The sequence below is a fragment of the Bufo gargarizans genome, chromosome 5 (genome assembly GCF_014858855.1).
Source record: "Bufo gargarizans isolate SCDJY-AF-19 chromosome 5, ASM1485885v1, whole genome shotgun sequence".
NCBI classification, from domain to species: domain Eukaryota; kingdom Metazoa; phylum Chordata; class Amphibia; order Anura; family Bufonidae; genus Bufo; species Bufo gargarizans.
Window position 1 is genome coordinate 135,895,615 of NC_058084.1, and position 12,650 is coordinate 135,908,264.

At 43.1% G+C, this 12,650-nt stretch overlaps 1 protein-coding gene across 3 annotated transcripts in view; it reads right to left on the reverse strand.

Moving 5' to 3' along the window:
- MIB1 (MIB E3 ubiquitin protein ligase 1) overlaps positions 1–12,650 on the reverse strand; it is a 100,742-nt gene that overhangs the window by 43,958 nt on the left and 44,134 nt on the right. For all 3 annotated transcript variants that reach the window (XR_006390014.1, XM_044293892.1, XM_044293893.1), the window contains exons 6-9: positions 7,877–8,081; positions 5,433–5,616; positions 2,379–2,523; positions 385–518 (exon numbers count right to left, since the gene is read on the reverse strand). Coding sequence is in view for 2 of the 3 variants with exons in the window: in XM_044293892.1 (XP_044149827.1) it covers positions 385–518; positions 2,379–2,523; positions 5,433–5,616; positions 7,877–8,081 (668 nt within the window). In the remaining variant the exon portion in view is untranslated. The remainder of the gene's footprint in view (positions 1–384; positions 519–2,378; positions 2,524–5,432; positions 5,617–7,876; positions 8,082–12,650) is intronic.

The following is a 12,650-nucleotide window of genomic DNA, read 5'->3' on the forward strand; positions in this document are numbered from 1 at the left end:
TCTATGGGACTTCCAAAAATTACCAAGTGCTAGTTGGGCTATTTTTGGAAGTCCCGTAGCAGTGAATGGAGAATCCACCATTCACGACAAAGGCCCATTCTTGAGATAGGAAGGGGTCCCAGGGGTGAGACCCGCACCTATCAGACATTTCTGGCACATCCTATCAATAGGCCATAAATGTCTAGATGGGACAAGCCTTTTAATCTTTACTTAAATGAACAAACAAAAGATGAGCACATATAAGAATAAAATAAAAACATATTTCTCTGGATAAATATAGGTGGTCCAATCTGCAATAACAAAGATCTCATCCTTATCTAGTTCTCAAAAAAATAAAATAAAAATCCTATAATGAAAAAGATTGTCCAAAATAAATTCCCTTACATCAACATCTGGCCTCTTCAGCAAGTCCTCTACTTTAGCTACGTCGCCATTTGCAGCCGCTTTCACCAGCTCTTCATTAAGATCGCCAGATTCTTGTGTTTCAAACAGTTTCTTTAGGAGTTGTGACAATCTTTCTGTGAAAACAAGTAATCAAGAAGTGTCATCAGTCTTTATTTAATAACTGTCAGTAAAACGTCAGTAAAGATGCATAGTTACTACCTGAGAATTTCAGAGACACACAATTCAAATAAGAAGCCGCACATAAATAAAAGTGGATTTAGACTAACCAATAATCATTCATATTATCGGGAATGACCATTCCTGCAAACGCTCATTCCTGATAATCTGGCCAACTAATTGTGCCGCCGATCATCTGATGAACGAGCAAAATGCTTGTTCATCGGGTGATCCTGCCATTCATGCAGTTACCGCCGATCACCGTTCCTGGGCAGCAGATTGTGCTGTCTAAGGCTGGGTTCACACCTGAGCGTTTTACAGCGCGTTTCTGTAAAACGCTCAACAAGGAGAAACCAATGCTTCCCTATGGGAATGGTTCTCACCTGGACGTTTTACAGCGCGTACGATCGCGCTGTAAAACGCCCAACGCCCCAAGAAGTACATGAGCTTCTTTGGGGCATCTTGTCGCGCGTTCCCGTACATGGACTTTAGGGAACGCGCGACAATGGGCGTTCGCTTGTCTCTGTATGCGCGATTGCAAACGCCGGTACAATCGCGCATACAGAGCGCTCCTTTCAGAACGCTCAGGTGTGAACCCAGCGTAAACAGCGATCAGCTGCCTAGAAACAATAATTCTGTGTGGGGGCGAGGGATCACTATAGCGACTCCTCGTCCTCATACTGTGAAGGAGATCGCTGCATGTAAATACACTGTCTCCCTCACTGAGCGAGTAGCTGACTGTTAGGAAGGAACGTTTCCTTCCTGAAAACTGGCCTGTCCATTGGCCCAAAAGCTAATGTCTGAACACACACAAAGATAACTGCAGACAAATCCCACCGATTACATCTGGATGTTTATGGGGCAGTCTGAATAACCTATAAAGTCTGCCAAAATCAAGATGCATATTCACAAGTGCAACCCTTTATTCCCCAAGATAAGAGAAGGCTCACTTCACATATATCAGTATTGTCCGGCCATTTACATTATGCTGGAGCTGGACACAACTGGTATATGTGTACTGCACTTCAGTGCACAGATCTGGTGTCTAGCCACTTATAGCACCGGACAGAACTACTGAAAATGCAGCATTCTTCTGTTTGGTGCTATTTGGCATTTTGCATCACAACTGATGTGCCGAATGTTAGAGAATGGCTTCAGTTCCCCTCTGGCATTTTCTGCTTAATGTGGGACAGGAACTGAATCAGATTCCTTGACATATAAAAAGGGGGCCTAAGGAGCTAATGTAGTGGTAATGGAGTAACGGCAGTAAACTTGGTCAATCAGAGCTGCATATTTATGGGGAAGTCCAGAAAAATAGCTGTCAGCAAAACAGGCATTTGGTCGACAAGTCATCTGAATTATATCACTAAACTACGTACACGTCAAGGGTGTTTTCCAGAATATTGATGACCTATCCTTAGGATAGGTCACTAATATCTGAATCGGTGGGGGTCTATCTTTTGGCAACCTCGACGATCACCTGTTTGAAGAGGCTCCATTGCTCCAGTGAGCACTGCCAGTAAAGTCATGGTCATTGGTTACATAGCCTTGGTGGAGCTCAGCACCAGTCAACTAAATGGGCCTGGGCTGCAATACCAAGCAAAACCAATATACAATGAATGGCACTGTGTTTGGTATGCTGTGACGCTAACTGGAGCACCGCGGTCCCTTCAAACAGATGCTAATTAGTGGTGTGGGGTGTCGGAAACCACCAATCAGATATTAATGACCTATCCTGAGGAGGGTTCATCAATATTCTACTCAAGGAAAAGCATTTAACATAAAATTAGATATAACCAAAGAAAAACTAGGATTACCTCCAGTTGCACTGCTTATTGCTGACCCTACAGAAGCCACCTTGGAAACAGCAGTTGGGTTATAGGTCCACGACGTTCCACAAACTTCCACTTTCAAGTCACTGTCTGAATAAATCTGCTGAACTCTTCCAACTTTACCTAGAGTCTTGAAAATGAAAAAGCAGGAAAGGAACCAAATATATCACTAAGCAGTGAGGAATAAACCAACATATTCATTCACATAGACCAAACCTGCTATTTTACAGTGGCAGGCTACCACCAGTATATTCTAAAGTATGTAAGTATATGATGACAGTACTGCAATGCACACAAGAAAAACAGCAAACTCCAAACAGATGTGGACCTAGGTATTTAAACGGGTTTTCCGAAACTTCCCCTAGGCAAGGTGACATCACCTAGCCCAAACGCAGCTCAGCCCCATAGAAGTAAATGGGGCTGAGCTGCTATACAAAATACAGCGCTGTGCTTGGTGAACTGAGAAGGCCTCTGTGCTACTGAGAACGCCAGTGCATTCTCAAACAGCCGATTGGTTGGGGTCCCGGGTTTTGGACCTCGACCACCCAGTATAAAAGTCTCAGAAATCCCCTTTAAGATACCTGGTTTAATACGATTTGTAAGAAATATAAAATAAAAAGTTATATTTAAATGAGTATTCCCATTTTACGTGAGCTATGCAGTTTCTGTAGCGCCTGATTTCTTTGGGTGTTACAGAAAGTATAGCGCAGTCCACTTGGCTGTTTCAGTCATTTCAGGTGCTCCGATCTCCTTTATGAATGGCTAAGGCCTCTTTCACACTTGCGTTGTCCGGATCCGGCGTGTACTCCACTTGCCGGAATTACACGCCGGATCCGGAAAAACGTAAGTGTACTGAAAGCATTTGAAGACGGATCCGTCTTCAAAATGCTTTCAGTGTTACTATGGCACCCAGGACGCTATTAAAGTCCTGGTTGCCATAGTAGGAGCGGGGAGCGTGGGAGCAGCATACTTACCATCCGTGCGGCTCCCGGGGCGCTCCAGAGTGACGTCAGAGTGCCCCATGCGCATGGATGACGTGCCATGCGATCACGTCATCCATGCGCCTGGGGCGCCCTGACGTCACTCTGGAGCGCCCCGGGAGCCGCACGGATGGTAAGTATACTGCTCCCCCGCTCCCCACTACACTTTACCATGGCTGCCAGGACTTTAGCGTCTTGGCAGCCATGGTAACCACTCTAAAAAAGCTAAACGTCGGATCCGGCAATGCGCCGAAACGACGTTAAGCTTAAGGCCGGATCCGGATCAATGCCTTTCAATGGGCATACATTCCGGATCCAGCCTTGCGGCAAGTCTTCAGTTTTTTGGGCCGGAGCAAAAAGCGCAGCATGCTGCGGTATTTTCTCCGGCCAAAAAAACGTTCCGTTCCGGAACTGAAGACATCCTGATGCATCCTGAACGGATTTCACTCCATTCAGAATGCATTAGGATAATCCTGATCAGGATTCTTCCGGCATAGAGCCCCGACGACGGAACTCTATGCCGGAAGACAAGAACGCAGGTGTGAAAGAGCCCTAAGATGGCAATACTCCTTTAATAGAACAACATATTTCATAGTACATTGCCTTGCAGCAATTGTGGAATCTGTATAAATATATAAAAAAAAAAATAAAAAAAAAAAAAAAGGAGTAGCCAATGGTCTTCTTAAAGGGGTTATCCAACCTTGTGGCATCATATCCAAGAAGACTGGAGTCTGTAATCCCTGCCAAAGGTGCTGAGTAAAGGGTCTGAATACTTATGTCAGTGCAAGATTTTAGTTTTTCCTTTTCAACCAATTAGCTAAAATTTCGAACATTCTGTTTTCACATTCTCATTATTGGGCATTGAGTGCAGCATAACGGTGAAAAACTTGAATTTTAGCATACGGCCACATCATAACAAAATGTAAAAAAACAAACAAAAGGGATCTGAAGACTTTCCTACTGACCTGTAATTTCAGCCTAAATGATGCTAAATATGCCAGGCCGAACACATTGTATCTGCACAAAGGATGCCTAAAGGGCACCGCCGGGGCTATACGGCTAATTTCACACTAGCGTATTTACTGGATCCGGCAGGGCTCAGCAAAAACACTTCTATTACATTTTGGAGCACTCCGTTCTGTTCAGTTCAGTTTTGTCCCCATTGACAATGAATGGGGACAAAACGGAAGCGTTTTTTTCCCGATACTGAGCCCCTATGACGGATCTCAATACTGGAAAACTAAAACGCCAGTGTGAAAGTAGCCTTAGTGTAATTTCACACTAGTGTTATTCTTTTCTGGTATTGAAATCCGGTTAAGGGTCTCAATACCAGAAAAAAAATCAGTTTTGTCCTAATGCATTCTGAATGGAAAGCAATCCGTTATCAGGATGTCTTCCGTCCTGTCCCTTGTATGGTATTTGACCAGACAAAATATTGCAGCAATGCCATATTTTTTTCCAGCCCAAATCCCGGAATACGCACTTGCCGGATCAGGCATTAATTTTCATAGAGATAAATTAATGCCGGATCCTGTACCAGGTGTTCTGAAAATTGCTGCGTCGCCGGATCTGGTTTTCCAGTCTGCGCCGGTATATAGGAGGAGCTAGTTTTGCTTTTGATTTTTGAAAAAAGATCAGTTATTCCGTTTGAAATCAGATGATAACGGATGAGACTGATCCGGTATATCACCGGATCCCTCTAACGGATCCGGAAAAAAAAAATGTCAGTTTGCATACGGTTTTCTGGATCTGGCAGGCAGGTCCGGCAACGGATTAGCCTGCTGGATTCTAACAACGCTAGTGTGAAAGTAGCCCAAGATAAACCCCAAAGTGGCTTTCTCCAGAGTGAACACTGCCTAAATAACATCATGAGATATATGCAGTTTACCAACCCAGATCACTTCTGTGATAACCATGAGTGACCGACACTGTCATGATACAGGAGTTATCTCAGGAGATCTGCCATCGTCAGCGTCTCAGTATGAAATGTTAATGCTTTAGAGACGTAAAGTAAAAACGTAATAAACAATAGACAAAGCTAGTTTTTAAGGCAACTTACAGGAAGCATGGCTTCTGCCCATTCTCCATGACCTCTTTGAAGTAGTTTTATTCTCTCTAGGTCATAACATATCTGTACAAGATCCCCCACTTGAAACTGTGAGGTCCCTCCCTCAGCACCTTGCGCAGCGTCTCCACTTCGGACAGCACTGGCTTTGGTAAGAACAGCTGGATTAAAAGTCCATCTAAGGAATGAATCATAAATCATAGATCAGAATTTTGTATCAGTCTGCTCTGACCACAAATCAATATTAACACGCTTATTCTATATCAGTCAGAAGAGCAGATATTTGCAGATCATTTATTGGCTTTTTCTTGTATTTATGAATATGTTTATTGTGGATCTGAATGCAGGGCCCCAGTTCTAATCACTGGCTCTTCCTCCTCCATGAAGCCCCAGTACCTACCTGATCTTGTTGCATGTCGATTTCAGCCCAGCATGTACAACCTACCTAAAATTGTTGCAGACCAAGTCCACCCTCTCCATGGCAGCAGTATCTCTGCTCCATGTGGGCGTTTATTAGGCACTAAGTCATACAGAGCTAGCTGTCAGTCACTGGGCTGCCGAGCTTAGAAATAGCAAGGAATTTAATTCCAGCAAAAGGAATCTTTTCCCGCAAAAATATATATTAATCTGCTCATCTCCTCCTGCTCTATAACATGCTGCCTGCATTTCCATAACCCCATAAAGGGATTCAGTCACCTTGTTCAAGTGTATCTAACAAATGGCAATGCATGCTAGTTCATTGTACCATTGTCACAACTGTTCCAAAGCGCAGAAAAAGAAGTTTGATTAACATGCAAATCAGGCTGCACAGTGCCCAGCAAGGCGGGATTATCAGTTGTAGGAGCCCAAGCCTGAGCTCGCCTCGAGATGAGTTCCCAGTGCTGCCCCTCGCGCTATTATGTCCGCCTCCTCCTCTGCAACATCACGATCTGACCGAAACGCCTCCCCGTCCGACTCCCCCTCCCCCATATGGAATCCATGCTTCAGCATTAGAAGGATACCCAATAATAGGCAGGTGGTCTTAAGGGAACGTGCCACCTATATTATTTCTGCTAGTTAAAATCAGATAGTCACACACATTCCTTTTTTCTAATCTGCTTTTATTTTCTATTTCCTGTAGATGATTATGGGGTAGCCATCTTGCAGGAGCTGTTCTTAACAGCATTTAGGCCACAGGCAAAACAGTCTGGACGGATTTCCCTGCATGATCTGTGACCTGTGCAGACATCACTGTACAAGGAAGGAGTGGAAAAGATGTGACCTCACCTATTGTGAATGGTGGATCCCGTGTTATCTATATGTAGAGGTGTTATCAGTCATTGTAATTCTGCCTGTGATGATGAGGAAAAGTGATCTGTACAGACCAAAAAGTGACACCTAGTATTAGGGTTAGTGGCCTGTGCAAAAACTGCAGGATTTTAGGATTTTTTTTTAAAGATATAGATAGTGACATGAAAAAAATGTAAAATAACATCAAAAGTTCTTGTTTGTAGCTATGAAACTGGCTGACTGCCGCATCCTCTGCCCTTCGACAGGGCCCGTCATGATCTACTTTTACTCTAACTGGCCCTGTCAAAGTGCAGAGGGTGTGGAAGATGCAGAAAGAGCAGAGCCTCTAGGAGTAATGACAACGCCCCCGTTGCTCCTAGAGGCTCATTTGCATATATTAAAACATTTTTCTCAGAAATGCGGACACATATGAAGATGGGACCAACACAGATGTCTATAGCTGCCAAGTGCACATGTAACAGGTCAGCCAGTTTCATAGGTACAAATCTGCTGACAGATGTCCTTTAAAGAGGATCTTTCACTATAATACAAACTAAAAACTAACTGTATCTGTGGGCAGAGCGGCACCCAGGGGTCCCCCTGCACTTACTAGTATGCCTGGGCGCCGCTCCGTTCGCCCGGTATAGGCTCCGGTGTCATAGCCAGGCTATGAGCTGTGCGCTATGATTGGCCAGTGCTGCAGAAAGGGACACGCCTCCTACAAAAAAAATCAGTCCAGTACAACAGACGGAGCTGAGACACCGGAGCCTATACCGGGCGAACGGAGCGGCGCCCAGACATACTAGTAAGTGCAGGGGGACCCCTGGGCGCCGCTCTTCCCACAGATAGAGTTAGTTTTTAGTTTGTATTATAGTGAAAGGTCCTCTTTAAACAATAGGTCATCTTGTGAGGACACATTTCCTTTAATGTTCAGTGATCAGTGTATATACAGGTGCATTATTAGCAGTTCTTTTATAAGATTATTTCCCAACTCCACCATAAACCTGCACACTCCGTTCAGCAGAACTTCCTCAGGTTCCTCAGTTCCAGGGTCCATGAGGAAGATGCCAGACATGACTGTTGTCAAGCTATGGTCAGCTTTCCTGGTAGAGCAGTCCCAACTACCATGATGTGTTATTAATGTTAAGGATGCTTATGTATGACTTTACCTGTTTCCACTAGGATACTGCACAACAATATCGTGATCTTCATCAATGCCACAGACAGTGCCTGTGGTTGTTAATGTCTCAAACATGCCATCCGTCCATCCACCATGGCCATGCTGCAACGACTGGACAATTTCCAACTCCAAATCGATATTTACAAGGTCTCCAATAAGCAAGCCTCCAGGGTTACGATTACCGTTTTGCTCACCTAAACACAAAATATATTTCCAGAATCCTTGCAAGAGAAAAACTTTTTGTATACTGCCAGGTAGGGTTGATCCCGCTGATTAGAATGACACTTGTCTTGTGAAAATCGGTTTTGGCGTTCGCTACTAAAAAACGACTTATTATTTATGCAAATGAGGGCTTCAGCGGACAACGGGGTGTGGCCTAGAAACTCTGCGCAGATCTGTCTCTGCTTTCCAGTGCTGGCCAGGTCCTCCGTGCAGTGAAGCCTTCATTTGCTTGAAGAACAAAAGCCTTTTATCTGTGGAATGGTCCAACAGATTTTTACACGACAGGTATCATTTTAATCAGCAGGGTCATCCCTATTAGGAAGTATGGCTGGTTTAATAGGGTTCATCCAGCTGACAGGTGCTCTTTAACCACTTCCAGATCAGGCCATTTACGCCCTGCCTGACATGTGTCACTTTATGTTGTAATAACTTTGGAACGCTTTTACTTATCCAAGCCAATCTGAGACCGTTTTCTCGTGACACATTGTACTTTATGTAAATGGAAAATTTGAGTCAATATGTTTTACCTTTATTTATTAAAAAAAAAAAAAAAATCCAAAGGTTATCAAAAATTTAGAAAAATTCACTATTTTCTAAGTCTGAATCTCTGCTTTTGAGACAGATCGTGATACCTCATAGAATACTTATTAATTAACATTCACTATATGTCTACTTTATGTTGGCATCATTTTAGTAATTTTATTTTATTTTTTTAGGACGCTATAAGGTTGAGAATTTTAGAAGCAATAAAAGTAAACTTTTTTAAAAGGACCAGTTCAGTTCTGAAGTCACTTTGTGGGGCTTACATAATAGAACCAACCCATAAATGACAACATTTTAGAAATTACACCCCTCAAACTACTCAAAACTGGTTTTAGAAATGTTAACCCCTTTAGGTATTCCACAGGAATTAAAGCAAAATAGAGGTGAAATTTCAAAATGTCTTTTTTTTTTGTTGCAGATTTTCCATTTCAATCAATTTTTTTCCTGGAACACATCAAGGGTTAACAACAAAACAAACCTCAATATTTATTAACCTGATTCTGCAGTTTGCAGAAACACCCCATATGTGGTCGCATACCGCTGTTTGGACACATAAGGCAAGGAACGCCATATGGTTTTTGGAGGACAGATTGGAATGGTCTTTGGGCACCATGTTGCATTTGAAGAGGCCCTGAGGTAACCCCACAGTGAAAACCCCCAAAAAGTTAATTTTTAAGGGGTGTAGCGAGCACTTCCCTCAACAGCTGTTTCATAGACTTTTTAATACTTGGGTGTGAAAATGAAAAATTACTCCAGAAAGAAGCAGCCTGGATTATAAAAAGTGGAGCCATGGGCCCTCAGGGGTTAAATGATAAAAACGATCTAGCAGTGTTTTTACAGTATTAGTAGTTTATGTGTGCGTATTTTTGTTTGCCTTGTCTAAATACATGTGTCATTCATTTAATCAGTACCAAAGGTGTGGGAGTACGCTGTACAACCTCAGTGCAGGGCTGATCGAGGTCTGTGGAAGACCTGACAGCTCCTGCACTCTCCCGACCCCAGCGGTCACATGACCACCAGGACAGGAAGCGGCATAGCACTTTCTGATCTGTATACACAGCGCTCGCTGAGCGCTGTGTATACAGCAATCTAGAAGGCAGGGACACCCAGGAACGGTCCCTGCCTTCTCCCTGGGGTGCCCTTCAGTCACTGACAGCTGCCCCCGCTCGGCAGCTGCATGATTAGCGTACAGCTGCGATCTCTGAATGGACATTCCAGAACGTCCATTCCGAGATAAACCGATCGCCCAAGGACGTTTATAGTCAATGGGCGGTCGGGAAGTGGTTAAGGACTGATTGATGAACTCTAAAAGGCAAAATTAAAGCTGCTGTTACATCTTCTGCTATTGAATGTAAATGGCGTGTAATCTCCCTAAGTACAGCATTAACATACACGGGCTGTTTGATGATAAGCCTTTCAAAATTGCAAGGATCATAACTTCATATTGAAATATACGGTCACAAGCAAACCACAGACAAGCCTTACTGGGCTGTTCATAGCTTCTTACTATAGAAACAGTCTGTAATGGAGAATGCCACTCCATCACCCAGTCCTGTGGTCTCCAGGTCAGAAGAGAGACAGGTAGTGGAGACAAATCTCGCATCTGGAATCACCCAAGTAAAAAACGTTCTGCTTCTGACACTGGGTAAATCTGAAACTGAATACACAGGACCTCATCACCACCCTAAAACCAGTCCAGTAAAATGTGTCAAAAAAAGTGGTCTGCATTTCTATCAATCGCCACTCATATAATCCTCGATGTGCCGTCTCATCCACTGTGCAGTTGTGTGTCAATCTTCATTGCTCCTACATCAGAAGGACATCCCAGAAGATTCGATACAAGGGTGAAACCCTGGGTCGGGCATGAAGGTCTGGTGTCCCACATGTGGTTTGACTTGATGAGCTCTTTTAAAAGGATTCCCTTCTGAGATTATACTTTATCACTGCTGGATGGTCCGACCCAGGAAGAAGTACAGCTGTGTCTTAAAAATATTAAAATAGACAAATCGCTGGGACCAGATGGCATACACCCCCATATTCTAAGAGAATTAAGTGATGTCATAGCCAGACCCTTATTTCTGATATTTAAGGACTATACTAACAAGGAGAGTTCCACAGGATTGGCACATAGCAAATATTGTGCCAATATTCAAAAACGGTCCAAAAACAGAGCCTGGAAACTATAGGCCGATAAGTTTAACATCTGTCGTGGGTAAACTATTTGAAAGTTTTCTAAGAGATGCTATCTACCTCTATCAAAATAAGCAAATAACGCCATATCAGCATGGTTTCATGAGGGATAGGTCACGTCAAACTAATTTTATCCGTTTCGATTAGGTAAGTTCTAGACCTGACCACGGTGAATCAATCATAACTGGACTTCTCCAAAGCATTTGACACTGTACCACATTAAAGGTTAGTATATAAAATGAGAATGCTTGGACTAGGAGAAAATGTCTGTATGTGTGTAAGTAACTGGCTTAGTGATAAAAAACAAAGGGTGGTTATTAATGGTACACACTCCGATTGGGTCAATGTCACTAGTGGTGTACCACAGGGGTCAGTATTGGGCCCTATTATCTTCAATATATTTATCAATGATCTTAGTAAAATAACGATTTTTGCAGATTACACTAAACTGTGTAAAGTAATAAACATGCAAGAGGAGTGTATACTGCTACAGGTGGATCTGGATAGATTGGAGGCTTGGGCAGATACATAGGTGGCAGAGGAGGTTTAGCACTGACAAATGTAAGGTTATATACATGATTGATAAGGAATAATGCAAGTGACCCGGACATACTAAATGATAAAACACTGGGTAACACTGGCATGGAAAAGGACTTAGGAATTTAAGTGAACAGCAGACTAAGCTGTAGAAACCAGTGTCAGGCAGCTGCAGCCAAGGCCAATAAGATAATGGGTTGCATAAAAAGGGGCATAGATGCCCGTGATGAGAACATAGTCCTGCCACTTTACAAATCATTAGTCATACCACACATGGAGTGCTGTGTACAGTTCTTTGCTCCTGTGAACAAGGTAGACATAGCAGAGCTGGAGAGGGTTCAGAGGAGGGCAACTAAAGTATTAACTGGAATGGGGGGACTACAGTACCCTAAAAGATTATCAAAATTAGGGTTATTCACTTTAGAAAAAAGACAACTAAGGGGAGCGCTAATAACCATGTATAAATATATCAGGGGACAGTACAGAGATCTCTCCCATCACCTATTTATACCCAGGACTGTGACGAGGGGACATCCTCTGCGTCTGGAGGAAAGAAGGTTTGAACACAAACATAGAAGAGGATTCTTTACGATAAGAGCAGTGAGACCATGGAACTCTATGCCTGAGGAGGTGGTGATGGTGAGTACAATAAAGGAATTCAAGAGGGGCCTGGATGTATTTCTGGAGTGTAATAATATTACAGGCTATAGCTACTAGAGAGGGGTTGTTGATCCAGGGAGTTATTCCGATTGCCTGATTGGAGTCGAGAAGGAATTTTTTTTCTAAAGTGAGGAGAATTAGCTTCTACCTCACAGTTTTTTGTTTTTTTTTGCCTTCCTCTGGATCAACTTGCAGGATGACAGGCCGAACTGGATGGACAGATGTCTTTTTTCAGCCTTATAAACTATGTTACTATGATCGGCGCTATGTTTTTCCTCGATTTTTCCTCTGATGTAGAATACTAGCATTGAATATTAAGACACACCGCTATACAGTGAATTAGATGCCGACAGAGTGCAGAGAGGGGAAAAATGCAGACTTAGAAACACTTATGTGACACATTTACTGTGCCGAGAGAGGTCCTGTGTATTTAATGCTATAGTCACGAATCGTATGAAGCATAAGTTTTATACCTGAATGATTCCAGGAGTGCAATTTAGGCTGTGTTCACATCAGGTTTCTGTCCCGCGTTTAACGTATACACGTTGTACAAGTTAACCCCTTCAGCACCAGGTGTATTTCAGTTTTCATTCCCTGCCTTCCCAAAGCCA